This window comes from Dermacentor silvarum, chromosome 4, assembly GCF_013339745.2.
Source record: "Dermacentor silvarum isolate Dsil-2018 chromosome 4, BIME_Dsil_1.4, whole genome shotgun sequence".
Lineage (NCBI taxonomy): Eukaryota > Metazoa > Arthropoda > Arachnida > Ixodida > Ixodidae > Dermacentor > Dermacentor silvarum.
The window spans coordinates 63,033,201-63,055,501 of NC_051157.2; the positions used below are offsets into that span (position 1 = coordinate 63,033,201).

At 46.5% G+C, this 22,301-nt stretch overlaps 2 protein-coding genes across 2 annotated transcripts; both read right to left on the reverse strand.

Moving 5' to 3' along the window:
* Positions 1-737: 737 nt before the first annotated feature.
* On the reverse strand, positions 738-9,405 carry LOC125944706 (uncharacterized). The gene is made up of 6 exons (XM_049665651.1): positions 9,307-9,405; positions 4,802-4,846; positions 4,003-4,077; positions 3,816-3,887; positions 2,457-2,510; positions 738-1,246 (listed from the first exon to the last, which is right to left on the reverse strand). Exons 3-6 carry the CDS (start codon positions 4,054-4,056, stop codon positions 875-877), a joined length of 552 nt encoding a protein of 183 aa, XP_049521608.1. The 5' UTR covers positions 4,057-4,077; positions 4,802-4,846; positions 9,307-9,405; the 3' UTR covers positions 738-874.
* Positions 9,406-19,081: 9,676 nt separating this feature from the next.
* LOC119448638 (serine/arginine repetitive matrix protein 1-like) lies at positions 19,082-22,055 on the reverse strand. Its single transcript, XM_037711868.2, has 2 exons — positions 21,905-22,055; positions 19,082-21,259 (listed from the first exon to the last, which is right to left on the reverse strand). Exon 2 carries the CDS (start codon positions 21,254-21,256, stop codon positions 19,082-19,084), a length of 2,175 nt encoding a protein of 724 aa, XP_037567796.2. The 5' UTR covers positions 21,257-21,259; positions 21,905-22,055.
* Positions 22,056-22,301: the final 246 nt, after the last annotated feature.

A 22,301-nucleotide genomic window follows, 5' to 3' on the forward strand; every position in this document is an offset into this window, starting at 1 on the left:
ATGATCCGCTGCGGAGAGGCGACGCAGCTGCGCTCGCTCGGAGCCTCGCCGCTGCGGTACCACGTGACTCGGCGAGGGTTTAACGGCTACTTCGCTGGCGCTTGGTCGCTCAGTCTCGCCATGGATGGCACGCTGGCTGGGTCATCCGCGCGTGCGCTTCAGCGCAAGCGATAGTCTGAATCCAATCATGCAGTAGATATAACTAGACGGCAGAGGTGAAATCTCAAGCAAAGGCAAAGTTGGCTGCTGAAACACTGGAGCAAAGGGAGGCCAGATTAGCACGTTATAGAGAAGCTTACCAAGCGCGGAAGCGTGCATTAATGAAACGCTCTGTGCATAGTCTATGCAAAACCAAGCCAAACAGACCCTTCGCTCGTGATAACTAGGTTTACAAGAGCTAAATCTCTTTCTTATTTCTTGTTAGCTTTGTAGTTTTCTGCGGTGCCATATCGTATCCAGGGAATGCACAATTCTTCATATTAACGACCTTCCAGCAACAAAATCTCATAACGGTTTTGTGACGCTGCCGTCGGTATAGTGACAATTGTTTGGGCAGACTAACGGAGCTCACTAGCAGGAACATACAAACTTTCCAGCTCACGGTGCCCTACATCGATTGCGATGCCTCTGTTGATAAATTAGCACAAGAAACACGAAATAAAATGGTTTCATATATGTTGTCGGGGGAATGTTGCAAAAACAGCACAAAGTACGCAGTCGCGTAAATTGGCACATTGGCTTATGTCACCATGCGAATTACCACACCATGCCCCCAACCAGCAACCGAAGTTAAGCGCTGCGCTTGCCATCCCACTTATTCAAAACGTTATATAAACTCCAGCTTCGAAAAATCGCGCAAACAAGACCGTATTCTCTATGGGTAGCGTTTCAGAATATTCACGCCAGCGATGAAGCAGTGCTTTTCGTCATCACCACCTTGGTCATTGCGGAGCAAACCCGGGCTTGATGACCCAGGGCTCACTCCTGCGGGAGTTCCTGGAACTGCGGAAGGCGGAGTGGGGATGGAACGCGGTGTGTGCGCTTCGCCGATGCCTTGGGCCTGCATGTCGAGCGTTCGTTCCTGTATCGAGTGCAGCGTCGAGCGGCGACGCGCGTAGGCGGCCTTCCAGGCGGCGATCGGCGACATGGACGCCTGCGATATGCCGCTCGAGTCGTGGTCGCTGCCGGCGTGCGCTGTTGGGGGCTCGCGATCACTGTACTGCTTGAACATGATCAGCACCATCACCTGCGCCGGAGTGGGCCATCGTCACATAAACAGCCGTCGGTGTAGCAAAAACTTGGGCCGAATTTCCACCGTATCACGGTGTTTATCATTGTGTGTTAGGTAGACGCCGTCATGTGGCATTGTCGCGTGTCAAGAGAGAAGGTCACAAAGACTCGTTGAGGAGCTCTTAAGCTATTCAGCCAGAGCGCAGCATACTGTTACAACGTAGTCCGCTAATGTCAGGCATGGGTTTTCCTGAATGTGCCACACGCACACATGCACGAGCATATGTTCGCACGCAACACTCGGGGCTTTCTGCCGATGCATAACCGACACAAATCCATGAGTCTGCTGAGGCTACTATTGTGTCTGGTCATCCTCACAATTGCAATGATTACCAGTCATGGACATGATGTTATGTCATGGTCACCCTTCGCTCATGGGTACACCTTCCACTTTGCCCGGACATCCAAGAAACATTCTCTGAGAGCGTGCTTCTGTGTAGAAGCATGAGTGACCGTAGCTCGCAATCTCTAGAAACTCATAATCTTTGCGCCCTTTCCCTTTCATCCATATAGTCAATACCAATGGACGATCGTATACAAAGAGAGAAGTGAACATGTTAAGCAGGCATGCAACTCACACAGATAGAGAGAGAAAGAGGAGATTAACGACTGATTGATGACCTAACGGCCCAAAACAGCACTGGTCAGCTATGAGAGAAACCCTAGCGCAAGACTCGGGCTTAGTCTCCGGAGAGAATTAGACTTGTGATCTATAGTGATTGTGATCAGAAAATCGTAGGCAATGAACCCCTGAAGAGGGTAGTGGGAGAGGGAAGAGTAAACGGCGAACAGAAGGAGGGACGTTACGCTCCCGTTAAACAGTAAAGGAACACAAACTAAATAATGACCCTGACCGGTAAGCATTGCAATTGTGAGGATAATCAGACACAATCGACCCACTAATCTGACATTCACAGGTGAAACCAGCCTGTCCTCGCGGCCGGCTCCTGTTAACCACGAAACTGTTTGTAAGTCTGGCTACGCTGGGGAACTCCTTTCTCAAACCATTTCAACGTAATTTATGCCTAAAATCCAGTTAACGTACGTGCTTAACGTGTTACCATTGCGAGTGTCTCTCCGGCATCGCTTCAACGCCCAAATTAAAGACTCTCTCCAGATTCTGTTTCTCTTGTGGTCAAATTATCATATGCAACTCGGCTACTTACCTTAAATATCGCCACTAGAAGAATTTGAGGAAGTGACGGCTTCGAGTGGATTTTCTGCAAGAAGACAGTATTAGGCTAATTTTAGGTTCACTTCAATACCTAAACTCATCAGCCTTGAGTTAGTTGCACACGTAACCTTTATGCGTTACGCGATGTATGGTAGGCTAAATATTGATGCCATTTTCGCATTTTCCAACACAGATAAACCACATAAGGTATCAGCGCTTCTCGTCTATAGGCAACGACGGGGTGAACTACTTTTTTTAATGTAACAACGTGGGTGACCAGAAAACATAATGCCAACAGACAGGAAGCCTGGGCGTGCGCAAGTGGCCTGGATCTCCACCACTCCATGGAGGGGCCGGTGATGCAATCTGCATGCTGTTCTAAGTATAATCACGTGATGACGGCTCGCCGAGTTCTTCTCTGTTCGCACTTCGTAAGTTTCACTATCTGCCATAAAGTGATTAGTTTGAAAGTTAATTAATTAAAATTTGTAATTATTCATTTATGTGGTCGGATTTCTCATTCGAGGAATATCTGTCTCTTCAAGTAATCCCGGTCAATAAGTAGAATGCAACCTGCAATTTTTGAAAAAAAGCTTTCCGGAGATGAAAATAAGATAAGCAGATCCAACACACACCTTGAAATCTATCTGAAGCGAAACTATCGTGAAGCGGTTAATCAAATGCTATAAATGCGCACATTTAATTTCCGCGCATTTGGCGCAAAGGAAACTGGCGCTCACGCACGCGCGCTTGCACACCCGTGCTGCGCAATGTGACACACGCGGTGATAATTTCAAAAAGTTAGTTGGCGTTGACACTATGTAAGTACACGTGTGATTGGGTCCTAATGGTTAGAGCACCGGGCTTCTGTGCTCGAGGACCGAGGTTCGATCCCACCATCGAGTATTTAATTCAATTTGTTAGGTATGATCTATTCGGCAAGACAACATCAGCACCCAGCAGCCACGGTCAGGAACATCCGAGAGGGTTCAGAAAGAACGCTTCGCTGTAAGAATATCACCTGGTATATACTGGCCTCGTAAAACGCACGAGTTAGACGTCACCGCTTTATTAAAATCGTGCATTTTTAAAACATTCGTTGACAGGAATCTTTTTTGAATGACTGCAATATGACGATATTTATTGTCTTGCCGGAGCGTGTGGGTTGGTGCGTACGCTTATGCGACGACGTGTGTAGCCTTCTTTGGTGGGCCGCTTCGTAACTCAGTGCATCGGAATTCCAGTAACAGGCGATCATCGCGAAGAGGCCGACACATACACGTAATTCCGCGCACTGGCTAACGCCAGAAAAATAATGTGGGCAAAGCAGCAGCGAATGTGGCGTACAGACCTCTGTAAAGGCCACGACCTTACGGGGGTACGATTCTCTTGTAGTGATGCGTTCAGTCGTGGTCTCGTAATCCTGCGTAAACCAAGTTGACCTTGTGGCGTATGAGGACTATAATAAATGTCGAGAATTCGACATGTTCGCGTTCAAGGTCAAGTGCACAGGCGACCGCAAGCAGTGTATACCTTACCGAATCAAAGTGGTCACGTCCTACAGGATATCTCTCCATCATGTTCTCTTGCATGTAATCCAACGTTGACGTTGTCTGTAGCGTAAAAAAAAAGGCATCGAATATATAATATGCCGTAATTCCGGTGACATGGGAGTTTCGAATTCTGGCTGTGGTTAAACTACATGCATGTCTATTATAATTATGTGAACAGTAGCGGCACTTCTCGCAGTGTCCTTGGAATGCTTTAGTTGCCTTCTTTGCCTCTTCCCGTGTTTCAATCCTTCATAGTCTGTCCTCGCTTTCGTTGTATCGAAATGTTTTGCATTGCGTCAGAAAAAGAAAGGCAACTACTTTCTTCGGTAGTTTTGCGTAAGAATAGAACACGTGAATAAGGGAGTCAGCGAAAGTATATGATGCAAAGGTGCAGCATAGTTACGCATTTTTGTCCTATAGCATGGCTGTTGTTACAAGCGCTGCAAACGTTCATCCGATCCTGCATGTTTTGAACAGCGCAATTGTTATGACTATAGAGCAGTGGGTTAACCATATAATTAACAATAACTGACTAGATTTCACATCTAGGCTGTAAACCCTCGTTTTCAGGGCTGTCGTAGCAGGGCCGTCGTTCCTTAACGTGCACATGCGCTACGAAAGCTATTAAGGGCACATCCTCCCCCGCCTTCGTGGAGTGGTTCTGTTGCAGTTATCGTCATTACGTATCCTTGGCTGTCGTCGAGCGATGGACTCCTTATACCTAAGCGAGTAATATTGCTAGCGAGGGAAGATAAACAAAGACGAGCAAAAATGTCTCGCTTACGTCTTCTCTTGCGGTCGCTGCGGTGCTTTGCAAGGCCCTGTAGCCCTTGAAAAAACACAGGAAAAAGTTTTATCTACGCTGTTTGCAATTTGCTATTTCGTGCAAGGTACACTGGACTTACGTCCAGAAAGGGAACATGTGTACAGGGCAACATGTATAAAACCATCCAGCTGGTTGGTTTTAGCATCTCGAATATCTCGAAGCAGACCTGGTATGAAATTCACAATTAGCTGAGGTAACCCCAGATATGTAGTGTATTCCCAGCAATAAAATTAAGCTGTTGCCTAAACCACAACTTTATTGGCCTCAAGGCCTGTGCGGGAAGTCATTTTTAAAGGCATGTACCGTAATATATTCAGGGGGAGGGTTAAGAGAATTCTGTTATTTATCTGATTGTACGTTCTTATCTTTCGTGAAAGCAATGTCTGCCTCTTCAATTCCTAAATTATGGAGCTAAAGGTTCCTAAATTCCATAGTAGGTTATGACGGACGCCATAGTGGAGAGCTACGGATTTATTTCGACAACTTGGAGTTTTTCAACGTGCAACCAAAGCACAGTACACAAGTGTTTTTGGATTCCTCCCCCATTCAAAATGGGGCTGCCGCGGCTTGGAATCGAACCCGTCACCTTTCTCCATCACTGGTGCAAAGCAAACGCTATAAGACTGAACCCAAGTAAAACTGTTTTTATTGTGTTCCACTCGGAAGCTAAGAAAATCACAGATTTGCGGATTAGTGCTGTATAACAGTTGCCCTATCTATCGTGCTGACCATACGTAATTTTTTGGTGTTCTAGCTGACGGTCATTTAAAGTTTAGATGTCATATGCGTTCTGTAATTGAAAATGCTTCCTACGCTCTGCGCGTTCTCTCCCGATACAGACATTTTCTTGCTGAAGGCATTCTAGTTAAACAGTATTAGGATTCTGTTCATTCACACATGAGATATCAAATTGCTGTTTGAGGCTCCGCCAATAAAACACACTTGATACCCATTTTGAATTTACAGAAAATTGCTCTTCGTTTAATAACACACTCCCCACTCACTACAAGATCAGCAGACCTATTTAAAGCATTTGTGTTACCCGAATAAAGCAAGACCTTGCATTCCAGTCATTGGAAGATCGCCGTGTCATCGCTCTTTTATGTCTTTTTCACAGGTACATTTATATTAATAAATTTCACTGTTTGCCGCTTCATGTACTTGTGCGCACATCTCGACGCATTTACAATGCACTTAGTTTTGCACGCATTCATGGTCAAACGAAGGCATTTAACTCATCACCACTACCTCGAGCTATTGCACATTGGAATAGTGTTCTGGATCACATTGCATCCATCTCTAATCGCGAAACATTCCGTGATAACTTGAATTCGTTGCGTATTAATATTGTATAAAGATGTTGTACTTTGCTTTTTGTAATATTTGCATTGTTGCCTTTTTTTTCGTCTGTATCATTATTTTTTTATTTTTTGACTTGTAATTACTGTTGCCCCCCTTACTCAATGCCATTCAATGGTATTTTTTATAAATTTAAGGTATTTGAATAAATTCAAAGGTATTTTGAATAAATTTGGTATATAAAAAAAGCCGGCAGATCCCACGCCCTGTGGGAATCGATGTTATGCGAAGCAGTGTGCGGGAGGCCGACCAAATTAACGGAATGATCATGAGCGCACCAAGACGTAGGCGGCCGTTTCATGAGCTACATGGCACGCATGTCATGACATTCATGTCATGAACTATCATTTATGTCCGAACTCATTTCAGTCACTTCTGAGTGCTAATCTCTTTTCGCTGAGTCATTGTCACTTTTGCTGAGTCATGCTCATGACTATGATTTCTGCCATCATACTTTAGTATTTCCTTCACTTAGTGACCACGTCCGAACCCATTCCAGTGATTTTTGAGTGTCAAACATTTTTCGCTGAGTCACTGTCATTTTTGCTTTGTCGTGCTAATGACTATAATTTCTACCATCATCCTTTAGTGTTTCCTTCACATAGTGCCCACGTCCGAACCCATTCCAGTGGTTTTTGGGTCTTAATCATTTTTCGCTGAGTCACTGTCATTTTTACTCAGTCATGCTCATGACTATACGACTTCTACCATAAGCCTTTAGTGTTTCCTTCACTTACTACTTACGTCCGAACTCGTTTCAGTGGTTTCTGAGTGTTAATTGTTTTCCGCTGAGTCACGGTCATTTTTGCTGGGTCATGCTCGTGATTATGACTTCTACCTTCATCTTTTAGTGTTTCCTTCACTTAGTGCCCATGTTCGAACCCATTTCAGTTACATACCAAGTTAACGAAACGACCATGAGAGCACCAAGACGAAGGCGACTGTTTCATGACCTACATGACACACTTCATGATATTCATGTCACGACCTATCATTATGTTTTTGATACACTCTTGTCATACTATGCCAATTTTGGTACCTACCAAGTTCACGAAACGGCCATGAGGGCACCAAGGCGTAGGCGGCTAGATAGATAGATAGATAGATAGATAGATAGATAGATAGATAGATAGATAGATAGATAGATAGATAGATAGATAGATAGATAGATAGATAGATAGATAGATAGATAGATAGATAGATAGATAGATAGATAGATAGATAGATACTGTCAAAGTGGCAAATCTCCGCCAAGAAATGCTTCGCATTTAAAACGCCTGTGATCTAATCACATATAACGATGCTTCCTCGATGGTATAGCTTATACAGAGGAAAATTTGATGAACGACTGTTACCTTGCTTAAATCCGCATTAATTAATAAACCCACTAGACACCAAAACACTGCAATTCTGCAAGCATTCTAGCTCTGAGCCACTCTTTTCCAAGTGCCTAGATATATTGATGGCCTTTGCTGTTACATCGTATTAGACGCGTACCTCTCTACGGAAACAAGATCTACTTATAAAAACACATCAGCAACTTTGCTTAGCGCAGGGAATACTGATGGCTATACTATAGTTTCTAAAAACTTTTTCTCTGTGTTGATAGCAAATTCAGCCACCTCTCTATATGCCTATGGACATGTTCAAATTCAAACAAGTTGCACTTTAATATTTATTGTTAACGTGAATTATTTCCTGTGTAACGGGATATTTCTACATAACCGACGTCATTTTTTTCTTGCCTGTTTTGCGACGGCTAACCCTCCCGTTAGCCTTCGTTCATTTGGTCACTCCGATGGCCAAGTAAACTTTCTTTCTCTGGCTTTGTCTAAGGCAAACGAAATTCATTACTTTACTCTCAGCACATCTTGCGCGCAACTGTTATATATATCTACATATATATTTATACAGACCTGCATATGTATTTCAAAGCTTTAAGCATTGGTTAAATATTCTCTTGAGCATTAGTCTCGTTAGTGTAATGTAATTTTTCTGTGCAGTCGATCGATAAGCTGTTATTGACGTTTAACGCATAAACAACGAGCCTGCCGAGTTTTGAAACTGCATTCGGTAATTGTGCTAGAATATTATCATGGCGCTTGCGTAAAGAAAGCCTACGTGTGCCTACGAGCCAGTTCTAAAAAGAAAAAAAAAAGCAAGTAATAGATAAAACGCACGAGTGATATTTCTCCACATGCAGAAACATCTGCGAATCGATTAAGTAGGAAGAGCTCAGGTGTGCACGCAAGGTTAGGAAAAAAAATATTGCTTTCTGAAGCGTATACGTGACAGAAATACGCTTGTGGCTTCTTCCAAAGTGGAGCAACTCAGGGCCCCCGAACGCGGTATAAAGGATTACCCAGTTTGTCTTTTTCTTTGGCCATTGTTGCGGCAGAGCGCAAGACGACCTACTTGAGCAGCCGTTCTGTTTTGTTTCTTTTACCGGCAGTGCCAGCGTGTGACTTTTATGTTTTTCAGCTACTTCGGACAGCAAAAGAATAGGCGGCAGTAAAATAGCGCTGGAATAGCGTGTATTCCGCAGGGGCAGTGTGACGTAAAACACGTGAGCGGAATTTACAAGAAACATAATAAGTTGCATCACTTCTCTGCACTCGTATACTTGTTTCAACAGGGAATAAAGCCTTCTTAAGGTGGAGGAGATTGAGTATTAGGAACGTACGTCGTTTGAGTGACTCAATACAGCGCTGTCTTACTTTTAACCTTGTAGCGTAACTTGAAGCACGTTGTACCTTACATTGCTCAACGGGAGTGAGTGGAAATTTTCGGGGAAAACATGCGCCCCCTGCGTGCAAAGTATAGTCAGAGAACTATTTTTTAATGCGTGATTAATCCGCGATGGTAAGGAAAAAAGTTACCATCATAATGGAGGACACGGCTGAAGCAAATGTAATAGCAACACTGCCATACTTAGATCTACTCGGCATCAGTCAATTGGTCTTTGAGTGTGCAGGCTTAATGCTTTCTACTTACACTACAGTTGGGTTGGAATTTACGTTGCAATCAGGCGGCATAACTGCTGAAGCACTGTGCAGCAAAGTCGTCGTTGTTTTCAAATATTTTGATGACTTCGCTTCTCTTACCTCGTTGGCTACGGACTGAACCAGATAGTATAGTGCGATGTCACACACGAAGGTGACGACGATGTCGAATGCGTTCCAGAGAAGAAAGGCCCTGACGCAGACATGGTTTCCCTGAAAGAGTTTGATGACGGTTGTTTTCAAGCGAACGATCGCAGTGGACGCGTTACAGATTCTACAGAAATTGCGCACAGAAGACCGTGAACTAGTCGAAGCTTAATACATAAAGATGGACATGCCTGTGTGAGTGGAACATCGATACCCCTGTTCGACTCGGAAATATATTCCTGAACCGTTGCGTTATATATAATATTTTTTACTACACGTAATTTTTGAAAATCGAGTGTGTCCGATAGCACGTTTCGAGTCTTTAAACTAGATTACTGCAAGAGTCTCTCTTGTTTTGTAGTGCTGCACGTATGGACTTGTCTCCTTTTATTTTTTTTTATTTTTTTTTGTACCTGCGCAAGCGCACTGCGTCGTTAGCAAGCCAATGTATTGCGTCGCGAAAGTTCGCCGAATCTCGTTGCAAGTCTGCGCTCGCCCGTGTGTATACTGTCAAATTAAGCTGCGAATTGCTTTATTATAGTCTTAACTATAGCCCATCAAGGCGCCCTGTACAGTCAGACTTTCGCGTTGAACGCTTACGGCTTTTTTACTTTGCAGTTTATAACGAATTATATGCAGGTACGCTCTAAAACTCTGCGGCATAGCTCACGCAACCGACATGATAATTGATACTGATTATTCTTGAAAGTTACGCTTTTGCGGATAATTAACGGAATTAGCAAAATGACACCTTCTTTTTCACCTGTGTTGTAGCGATTATCTACTGCACAACGCCTTCATAGTTGTCGAATTACAATGCCAGGGAACATCCCCAGCACGTCCAATGCTAGCGGGGACACACGAAGCGGCATCGCGGGGGAACGGTTGACACCACCTCCAAGAACTGTTTATTCACGGCTGAAGTCCGCTGCATGGGTCTTCGATGCCGCGACTTCGCTACATAGTTTACTGTTGCCGGGCAGCTGTACACACTTCGTGTGTACAGCTGCACTTCGTGTGTACAGTATACGGGCTATTTTGCCTGCATCCGCCAGGCTGACCACAAGCTATTTAAGGGAGTTCTCGTGGCATGCCGTAAGTTCCAACGACCTGGGGAACGAGAACTTTTGTGCTCCCCATCCAAAGGTGTGGCGTGACAAGATCCCCAGGAAAACTGCACCACCCAGCCAAACGATACATATGGGGAATGCAAGGAGTAACCCGCATACTTTTCACGAAAGCTGTGTGGTGCAAAACGAATTGATTGAGAGCTTTCCCTCGACCATCGACTAATCCTGGCCACCAAATACGACACACCGACTAGGAGGGGGGCCATAGCGGATTATTCCGTGTCAATTTCTACATCGCGTAATTTCTCGAGTTATCCGTTAAACGCATGATTTGATTTTTGGCGTCTAACGTTCCAACGCAACATTACAGGGGTGTGACGGGCGCGGGATTGTAGGGGTCCCGGATCAGTTTTGACCTGGGATTCTTTGACACACACCCAAAGAAAGGTACGCGAGTGTTCATGCACTCTGCCCCCATCGAAATGCGACCCCGCGGCCGCGAATTGTATCTGTACGACTGTGATCAGCAGCATAACGCTAGAACCATGCAAGGTAAATATTAACAAGTTTGTTACCACGTCAATCAGCGATCGCTGCTGAGGGCTATGTATAAGTGGACCTCGAGGACTCTCTTTATTTACATGAAGCGGCTGCGCAACTGGAAAGCGCATAGGAGGTCGCTCGAGATACGTATGTGGCATTCTTCTCATATATGCTAAAATATACGCTTTATGACACTGTTTGCATTGACATATTCCCAACGTAAGATATCTGTAAGATATCAAAGAAATAGGAGCAAGACCGACATTCGCAAGGCAGTTAGTATTGGCTAGAAGAGACCGCAATATCAGGCAACAGACAATCATGATATTTGCTATATTATTAAAGGGACCGCCGGCTAATGACAAACAATTTTTGCGAACGTTAACATTTATGAACTCGACTGTAGGTTCGCTAAACTTTCGGCACGCGAGCGCACTCTTGCTGAAGATATCTATATCAAAAAAGAACATTAAAAAATAAGAAACGGTTAATTTCTTTCTTTCTTTGGTCATGCACTGAATCGGCATGCGGAACCGAGCGGATTACTGTAAAAGGAATAGCTCTGAACTCTTAGTTTGCACATAATGTGAAAATGTCACATTGCAATTTTATAAGGGGAACGGGAGCTGACGATCACTCACGGTGCACTGGGAGCAGAGGAAGGCCACGTCGGAGATGCAGCACAGTGTGGACGAGAATACGGTTACGTACAGCACTGCCGCCAGGTCTGCTAGGCCTGCGAGAGAAACGAGTACCTGTGGCTTGCGCACAATGCTGCGAACTTGGCGAGCGTTGCTTATCTTCACGTAAAGAAGTGTTCTTTAACCTCCTGAAATTGTATAGTGCAGTGTGAGGGACACCATTGCGGAGAGTGTCGGATAAAGCTACACCTGCTGGCGCACTACGAGCACGTTTTGAATTCCACCCACCGTGAGACTGCAGCCTCCGCTGGGAATCGAACCCATGACCGTGCGCTCAGCAGCAGGACACCATAGATACTGAGCCGCCACGGTGGCTTTCCCTCTTCACTTATATTTATTTAATAGAATGGGATATTAGGCTAGTTGGTTTGCACTAATCATGGTTTTAAGTAGCGCTAACTTGACGAAACAGAATAACGATGAAGGGAGATGCACACCAAGCGCTAAAACCTTTATTTAGTCTCATTCATTTTTACGACCCAGGGCAACACCTGAACTATGAGGCACAGGGTAATAAAGAGCTCTGGATATATATTTCGATCACCCGATGTTAGTATGAGGAGCCTTAAAATGGGCCAAATTATCCACTCGCAGGCCTCTCTTCTCACGCGGTCACCGTATTATAACCATTTTTCGTAAAAAGGCCTTCAGTTAAATACAATAAAAAGCGCAAGGACTAAACTATAAGACCGTTCTTAGTCGTTCTCGCGTGCTCTTTTTACAGCGAAGCTGTTAAGCGCTAGGTTTCCCAGGATAGTGTCCGTGTGTAGAAAAAAACTATCAACATCAGCATAAGCCTGGGCTCCGTGTGCGTGGCGGTTTCCCACCAGTTGTGCCTTAGCACAGGTGTCAAAACAGACGATGGAGGGTCCATTGTTATACCCCTCGCCACCGCCGATGCCTCTTTTACAAGTGTCGCGATACTCTGCGGCGGCACGTCCACCAATCGTTGTGCTCCTTTGTCTCGCGACGTAGAGATCGCGCTAGCACTGTTAGCAGTTGCCCTTTGGACTCGCTATGGGACGGACGCTCGTTTAACCACATCTTCCAGGATCCCGACGTCAGGATCCTGATGGTGCCGTGCAATGTGACACGTTTATGAATGCTGTTCATACGCTAGTCAATGACGATGTGGCGGACTTGGCGCAGCAACCACACTTCTTGGCCATCGGACCAGGCGAAAACAATACGCCGGTGTCCTTGCTCTCTGACGAACATGCCGAAGACACTCAATCTAGTCAATGATAATAATCTATAAATTCACTATAGCAATATTCACTACAGTCGATCCACCATAGTCACAGCTTCGCTGGCTTCCATCTTCACAGTAGTGGAAGGGCTACGAATATTTTATTGCGATAGCAATTATATGGACACTTCAACCGAATTTCTGCCGTCGGCGTCGCCGTCCGTCGCCGTCGCCGTCGCCGTCGCCGTGAGGTTCCCTATAGATAAAATCTTCGCCGCGCGCTATCACGGAGAGCGAACGCACTCAATCTCCCACGCGCAAGCAAGGAAGCAGGAAGCCAGCGCCGGAAAGAGCGGGGGGGGGGGGGGGGGGGGGGGGAAGGGCGCACTTCTACTCCGCCAACAACCGCGCTCGTCGCTCGTCCGCACCGTCTCTTATCTCCACACGGCTCTGACCTTTATGCGCCGGTTTTGAAGCGATAGACCGCACGTACCTTCGCCCGCAGCGGCGTATGCTTGCTGCCAGCGTTATGAAAGTCGTTGTCTGCAGTCATTCAGTGTGATCTATTCGTGTTTGTTTGTGCGCGCTCACAGTACGCTTGTTCATTCAGTTAGTAATAGTCGGGTCACATTTTCCAACGCACGCTACACATGCAATGCTGCCCGGATCGGCAGTGCAGCGCTACAGGTGTGTCCCTTCGCACGCGCTGCCCACGGGAAGCGCTTCTCATCAACACCACCGTTTCACACGCGCCTTCTCGTGGTCATCGAGCCTCTCTTCATGTCGGTCTACTTACGCTGCAGCACACCTGCTTACTTAATCAGCTCATGTTTACTACAATTCATATTGCTACCAAAGCCCCTCACCTTACTTCGTATGACATTGCTGTGTTGCTATCGCATTCATTGCTTCGCCCTTAGGGCGAAACTGTGACATTTTTAACGTATTATGTCGGTCATACCAGCAAGTTTAACGGCCGGGCTAGCAATAACGAATACTTGTTTTTAGTGACTGTATAGCACGCAAAAACTATTCAAAGGGCTTTCAGCCATAGTATGCGTACTGTCCATACACTTATCCAGGTTCAGGAGTTGTATTTACAAAAAGCGCTTACACTATAGTTGTTCGTAAGAGAAAATTCCAGCCAATCCCGACGTTGGGCATATTAATAGTGAAGGCGACCGGCTTATGGAAAATAGCACTTAAGGAAAAAAATTATTACATGTGTATTCCGACCCTGTTTCTTGAGAACCTGAAACATACGAATATTAGGCATAGCACGCAAGCTCCCACAAAAAAGAAAGTTCTGCCAGCACGAGGTAAATCACGTTTTATTGCGATAGCAATTATATGGGCACTTCAACCGAATTTCTGCCGTCGTCGTCACCGTCGCCGTCGCCGTGAGGTTCCCTATAGATAAAATCTTCGCCGCGTGCCGTATGCCCGAGCGGAAGCGTGTGGGGACGCGCGCTATCACGGAGAGCGAACGCACTCAATCTCCCACGCGCAAGCAAGGAAGCAGGAAGCCAGCGCCGTAAAGAGCGGGGGGGGGGGGGGGGGGGCGCACTTCTACTCCGCCAACAACCGCGCTCGTCGCTCGTCCGCACCGTCTCTTATCTCCACACGGCTCTGACCTTTATGCGCCGTGGATTCGCCGCTCAGTTTCCGTTGAAGCGATAGACCGCACGTACCTTCGCCCGCAGCGACGTATGCTTGCTGCCAGCGTTATGAAAGTCGTTGTCTGCAGTCATTCAGTGTGATCTATTCGTGTTTGTTTGTGCGCGCTCACACCACGCTTGTTCATTCAGTTAGTAATAGTCAGGTCACATTTTCCAACGCACGCTACACATGCAATGCTGCCCGGATCGGCAGTGCAGCGCTACAGCTAGGTGTGTCCCTTCGCACGCGCTGCCCACGGGAAGCGCTTCTCATCAACACCACCGTTGCACACGCGCCTTCTCGTGGTCATCGAGCCTCTCTTCATGTCGGTCTACTTACGCCGCAGCACACCTGCTTACTTAATCAGCTCATGTTTACTACAATTCATATTGCTACCAAAGCCGCTCACCTTACTTCGTATGACATTGCTGTGTTGCTATCGCATTCATTGCTTCGCCCTTAGGGTAAACTGTGACATTTTTTGACGCCCCCTGATTGGCTCTGAAGCTCTCGCTGTGTCACGCGAGTCTATGTTTAAAATACTGACATAAAGGGACACATCTCCTGTGTATATTGCAAAACTTGAACAAATTCTGCTGCCATACTTTTCGGAGAAATATAGTTATGACCGCGTACCCAACTGACAGTAAATACCTAGGGCTCCTAAGAGCGTTCGAGTATGACATGAAGGCTCACCTCGAAAGGTTCTCGTAGATTCTCTCCGCATGTCAACTCGGAGGCGATGCCCTTCAGCAAGCGATTGCGCGTTCTCAAGAACCATATAACAGTTCGTACACTGAAAAAGAAACAAGTATAAAGAAAAAGGACTATAACTGTCCTAAGTTTTCGCAAAACGGTAGACTTTTGTTCTCATACTGTTTTTAAAGCAAAGAACGGGTATAAAAAAAGTAATAAACGAAACGCGAAATAAGATATACTCATTCTTTTGCTCCCCGATGCTCATAATCACCCTAACTTCACTCAGAAACCAACAGTGGGAACTAGCTCACATTGGCTGACACATTCACGTAAAAGTTAAACGATAGCCAGGCAGAACGCCTTTCTCTGGCCACAATAAAAATAATAAGGACAGAAGGCATCACCTGTAGTTGCAATTTCACGGCAGAATTTCATGGCAACATTTGGTCATAGTTGTTTTTCACGTCGTTTGGCAAGTTGCTTTGTGGCTCACTCAACGGCCACACGTGTCTATTGTATACACACATGTAATATTATTTACTCGCGCTCTCACTGGGAAAACAAGGCACAAGAGAAAGACAAGGCACGATTTCCTTACCAGGCGGGGTTCAACCGGACACTCAGGAAAAACATGCAAGCTTCGCTGGCAGCTATATCTCTAATAAACATTTTCATTATATAGCGTTCAGAAAGCTCCAGCAAAACGTAGAACATTCGATATACCAATTTACGAATATCATCTACACGGAGTCCAGCCATGCGACGATGAGACTTACAAGGCAGCCGAAGGCGATTATGTTGAGAAGGACTGCCCTGGACATGGAAGATTGGACTGCTCTCTCACTTCTAGTACGGATTTATCTTGAAGGACACTTGGTGCAAAACAATTCATACGCTTTTTACGTGGTGCCGGAGCTGTCCTGTATGCTTGCGGCAGCACAGAACGCTAGCATGATGTGACGCAATGGCGACGTAACTGCGTTTGTAGAAAGGAAAGACGAAGGAAAACCCGAATGCTTGGCTCTTCGACCGAGGCGACCACCCACTGCCGAGCGGAGGAGCTATGTAGAAGTAGATGTAGATCCTTGCGATATACTGGCATGTACCCACTCCGGGGGATTGGCCAAGAACCGGGTAGGTCGAAAAAGAATGCCCAGTAGAGTGCAAAATTTTACACTGGTTAAGTTAGAATCGGAAGATGGAGACTTAAGCCTGCATAATTTTGTAATTATGAAAATTCTACCATAACCTTAAAAATAAAGCAATTCAAATTATTTTTGGGCCAAAGAAAATGAGGCTTAAAATTTTCTATTCAGAGTTTAAATCTCACGGAATACGAGCGATGTTTTCAGGCAACAACAAAAACCAGAAGCAGCGCAACCTTCCCGTCACTGTGCCCAAATGTAGAGGCACCTAAAGATAGGACATTTGGAACAGTTAAATCTAATCCAAGAAGGCGGAGTGGTGTTTCTAAGCCCGCGCTCGTTTCGCTCGCGTGCCGTTATACAGATAAAGTTTATTCCCCTGATCTCTACTGTACGCGTATATATATAATCAGTGGTTTACTATATATCTCTCTCCCCCCTTCTTATTTGAGTGACTGTTGCCAAGCCTGTGCATTTTTCTGTTATACCTAGGACCCCAACACTTTTCAGCGTGTGAGAGCCGCAAAAATTACAAATTTTCTTGTCGCTTCCTCCAAATAAACCGGGTAACCAAGGGTTCAGTAGGGCGGCCCCACACTTCTAGTGCGGATAACTTTCCTGCCACGAGATTTTGTTGTTTCGTCAATCTAGCGGCCATCAAACGTTTGTAGGAACGCGTAATCTAAAACGCTACGTTTTGTTGATTCATATTGTTCGAGATGAACAGAAAAACCACTTTATAAGCGTCCTTTCCTTAGGGGCAGTGGGCAATTGTAGAGGACCACAAAAAGGAAAGTAGCCACCGAAACTAGCCATAGCTGGTCCGACGATAACGACGTCGACGACAGAAGGACGATTACAACGACGATTGCACGGTATGAGCAAGGGCAACAGTGAGAGAAAGGATGATGTCGCGACGGCTGCAGCTATGGCGTTGGTACTGCTACTGAGCACAAGCACACTGGTTCGATTTGCGGGCGTGGCGGCCGCATTGCTATTTGGGAACGGACTGTAGAAGAGGCTCGTGTACGCTTAGGACGCATGTTAAAGGATCCTGGAGCGGCCAAAATAATCCGGAGCTCTCCGCTTCGGTGTTTTCGATAGCTTGTGCTGATTTAGAAACAGTAAACTAAATAAATCATATCAATCAGTCACACATGAGAATGCCGACCTTAAAACGAAGGCACGATGGCTGAAATATTCTGAAGCCATGATATAATCGTGGGATACAATAAATGATTTCTTGCTACGTCTTTGCAGCAAGAAAGCATGGCTAGGACCAATTGATACTTACCTTAAGTACCCTCGAAAGCTATCGCTGCAAAATGGTTAACACGTGTTGCCTGTGAGGCGCTGTCCTAAGATTTGAGTGACTGATTGTGTTTGACGCTGGAGTAGCTTCACCACATTTCTGACTCGAAAAGTAGTCCCTCTTTCAATCAGAATAAATAAGTTAAGGCTTGGATGGGTAAGGCAGTGCGCGTTGCGTGAATAGAGGAATGCATTTCAACATACCACCGCTACGCACATGTTTGACACTTACAGCCGGCTACAGACACTGCAATGACTTCCAAGAATATATTGTATGGCTTACACAGGGGCCAAGCTACGACGCAGTCGTACAGTATGTTGAAGATACGCATCCATCCAGAATACATGATCGTTATTTTATTCTTCTGGCAACCTTCTTCAAGAGCATTTGTTTTCCTTCGTCATCTACCCTGCAGGATAGAGTGTATAAAGGATACATATCGGCAGAAAACTGACAGGGAAGATTTGTACCTTTCTCTGTCAAGATTTTGCCATAAGTTTGGTAACAACAAATGTTCACGCATGGGCCTTATGTTAGCTTTCGTAATAAGGCGTCGACGCCTTCCTTTAGTCCAGGCTGCAAACGAGATCTAAGCATCGTTCAAATTTGTTTATTACGTCTTCGTACGTGTTCTCTTGACATCATTTGCAATAATGTGTCGACACTCTATAGAATCACAGATTCCATTACTCGTATACTGCCTACGCCAGGCATTTATCTGGCATTTTCTCTTCCGCTTTCAGAGATGTGCCCTCTTCTGCGCAAAACGTTTACAATCACCGCGTTTATAAATCATGTGTACCAATGCGAACCACCGAACCATTGGCAGGAGGTAGTTAGCGTGGACATTTGTGACATTTGTACATAAATATGCTGCAGTAATGACTTCGATGCATGAAAGTGTAACTAATAAATAAACAAAAGCACTGTACTATGGTGATAATGAAAGCAGGAAAAGTATAATGCGGAAATTGACACACTTTAAGCGCGTGCGCAAGAGAGAGAAATATAAAGAGAATGACAGCATGCCATGGACTACGAGCGAATTAGCGGGTTGTCATTATGGACAATACGTTTCGCATATGTGTACCATTTAAGGTAGTTAGCGCGCGTGCTAGCTAGAGGCAGAGCAGATCATCCAAAAAGTGCCGAAAACGCAGCAATGGCAGGACGCGCGAGTGCAAGACATCAACGGCCAAATTTTGGGCTTCCTGTAGTACACTGCCGCAGCCATTAATTTCGCAGCCCAAAATATAAAGAAGTGCGTGAAGTTTATTCCTTCGGCTAATTAGGGCCTGCAGCGTCGGGTGGGTCTTCTTTGGCTACCGGTGGACCTGGCGACATTCCTGGTTGAGCTCTAGGAGGCAGAATTGGTGGGGCTTTAAGCCGGTCTGCTACAGTTTGCGGTGGATCTATCGGTGTTTTCTCCAGATCTTTTCATGTTTAGAAAAGTTCGCCGGAGTAACCGATGGTGCCGGGGGAGCCTCCGGTGAGTCTGCTCCAGCTTGAGTTTGTAGAGTTGGTGTTAGCTCAGGTGGAATTTTCGGCAGCTCTTGTGGAGCTTTCGGCAAGTCATTTGCATCTTCCGGCAGACCTTCTACAGATTTTGGCAACTCATCCGCTGGTTTCCCCAGATATACAGCGCTGGCGGAGTGTTGGGGCTGCTGTGGTTTTTTGTCCACCAGCCTTGGGAGAGATTGCGTGATGCCTCCTCTAATTACACACGTCGGCACGTCATCCGTTCCGACCGAACCGGCAAACTGGAAAAAGAACGGTTCAATCCTTCGGCGCGGATTTGACGGTGGCGGTGGTAGCGGAGGTGGCGGTGGTGGCACCGACGGCGGTGGAGGTGACGACGGCGGAGAATTATCGGCAATCCCTCGGAAGGGTCCTCCTGTTGAGGGTAGCACGGCGGGGCCGTCCTGCGCTGCTGGTACCGTTTTGTCCGGCACACGGGGAGTGAAGTTGGCTTTTATGAGCACCGACTGCAGCGCCTTTAATCGAGGGTCAAGCCGCGGCGCTAGCTTGTGCTGCCCATCTCTGTCCTCTGTCGATCTTCCCAGGGTTTCCTGCCGCGCTGTTCCCGCAGTTCGTGCTTGCGGCAAATGCGGTGGTAGCATTACTTCTGGCTGGGGACGGCAGGTGGTCGCTCTCGTCGGTGCGACGCACACAGAACCGTGTGCTTCATCGGAAAGTGGCGGAAGCGGTGGCAACGAGCCTACCGCCATTCTGGCACCACTAGGGGGTGGATGCAGGCAGTAGAATCCCGCCCGCCTCTGCTCCGGTGCACCGGGTCTATGTATTCCCGCCGTAATGTTTACGAAATGGGGAGACTGCATCTGTTGTTGCAACTGTCTCTCGACTTGCGCGACGATTCCATGCACATAGGGTGATCGCAAACGCATTGTACCGGTCTGCACGGGCCCCCCTCTGGCTGTGGCAGCACTTGCCACATTTTCGGGATGTTTTTCGCGCAGTAAGGGTTCGAATACCGCCCGTATTTGCACATATGGCTTTAACTCTTCTTCATCGGATTTCTGGCCACGCGCTTGTTCTTGCCTGGCCATTGCACCTTGCCTTGCCAATTGTCCCGGTTCCGAGGTTCTTCGCGTTGGTTCTTGTATCTGCTCGTGCCTTATTACCTGCTGCTTCTGCCACTTCGTTGGCGTGGCTGGCGTGACTCCGCGTTGCGCGCCGACCAGAAAGGCCGGCTGCACATCTTCGAACGTGGCTTTGAGATTCAAATCCCGTGTCTTGGAGAGCTGAGCTCTTCCCACTGATTCAGAGGGCTTGGATTCCTTTACCAGTTCGCGCACTGGTGCATGCGTAGCTATTCCTCTAGTCATTCTTTCAGCTGCTACTGACGCTTCAGCTCTATCGTCACGTGCCACCGCGTCGGGCGCGGTTTCGAATTTAGCGTGCAAATCCAAATACGGCGTTTTGAAGAACTGCTCTCTCCCGGCTGACGTGCTCGTCGGCACGGTTCCCTGCGTCAGCGCTTCGGTCGATTTCCGCCCACCATGAGGTGCGTCCTCACGCGTTGGCGAGGCCCTTTGAGTCGGAGAGCCCAGAAACCTCCCGATCTTTACAACTGGGCCCATGATGGGAGTGCGCCCAAGCTGCGCAGACCGTCGGCGTATGTACTGGAAGCCGGCCTTGATTCTCGTAACGGTCCTCCTCACGGGAGGCGGAGAACGTTGCACCACACTACTAGGCTTGAGCTTACGACTCTTATGCTTGCCATCGTGCCTGCCGTGCCTCCTTCTGCCTATTTTGTCTTTAACGGCTGCTGACGACCGCTTCGGTTGTACTGGTGGTGCTGATGTTGCTGGTGTTTTTTCTGGTGGTGCTGGCGCTGTAACTGGTCGTTGTGGTGTTGTCCCTGGTGGTTCTTGTGGCGGTTGTTGCGCAGGTGTTGGCAGTGATGGTGGTGGCATTAGTACAGGCTTCAGTGGGCGCATGCATGACTTATGTTTCATGGCATCCGGTGGCAGGGAATTTTCTGATAAACTCCGGTGCAGACCTGACCACCGTTGGTCGCTTGCAGCCAACGCCATGCTGTAGCCGTAGAGGCACAGTAGCAGCATAAGCTGTGACAAAATAAAGGTAAATATATTAAGACATTAAGCAGTTAAAACGCGAATGCAACAAAGGCGACAAAGTATGAGCAAGCTCGCGCGCACATTAGCATAATAGGTCAATGTTAGTACGCCTTCCTGGCGAGTCGATTAAGCCTTCCACCACCGAAATATTTACCATAATGCTGTTCGCCTTTGTGAGCACTCAATATGTGTAAGAGGTGTCACACCAACAGCAGAGGTTATTTTAAAATACACAGCTTAGGAGCGCGCACCTGCTATCCTTGCCTTTCTTACAGCCGATTAAATCTGAAATTAAATACAATGTTCTTGCGCACCCCTAACTGAAATATTTCTGAGGAGTTCCGTTCTAGCTTGAAAATTTCATTCCACCCGCTCGCTGCCAGCGGATTCTCTAATTAGTGTATCTTTTTTTCTAGAATTCATAGCCTTTCCTCGATCAGTGGTATTAATCATGCTAAATAAGTGTTCGGTCCAACATTTCGAGGCTCCCAGGTATATTGGCCGCTACGGAAAGAAAAGCACTTTTTCCTTCTAATTTGCAAACAACACAGCGTTCATCACCTCGTCTTTCAACAATTGTAACATTGATGACTCATGCAGCAACGTAAGCGCAGCGGGACGGGCTCCTCTTACCTCGATCCCGCAAACTGCAGCGTTGATTATGAAGTCTGCAACCAATACCGAAAGCTATAAAGAAAAGAAATATGCGAAACGGTTTTTAGAGATTGTTCACGTACACTGTATTGCCGCAGATCTCGATTCTGTGAAACAGCGTCACGTGAACATATCCGAGTACAGCGGGCAGTGGCTGACGCCATTGGGTGCTGAGCAAGCTATGGAGCGGTACTTGTATCTATACGCAGTCTCACCGAAGGTCTGTGTGGTTGCGTCAGCGAGTCTGGAAAAATGTACTAAGTTATGCTCCTTGGTAGATGCTATACAAGCCATCGTTCGATGCAAACCTGTCTGTCGACGAAAGGACTTCACCGATATAAAACATAGACTCGCCAAACAAAATAAAATAATACAA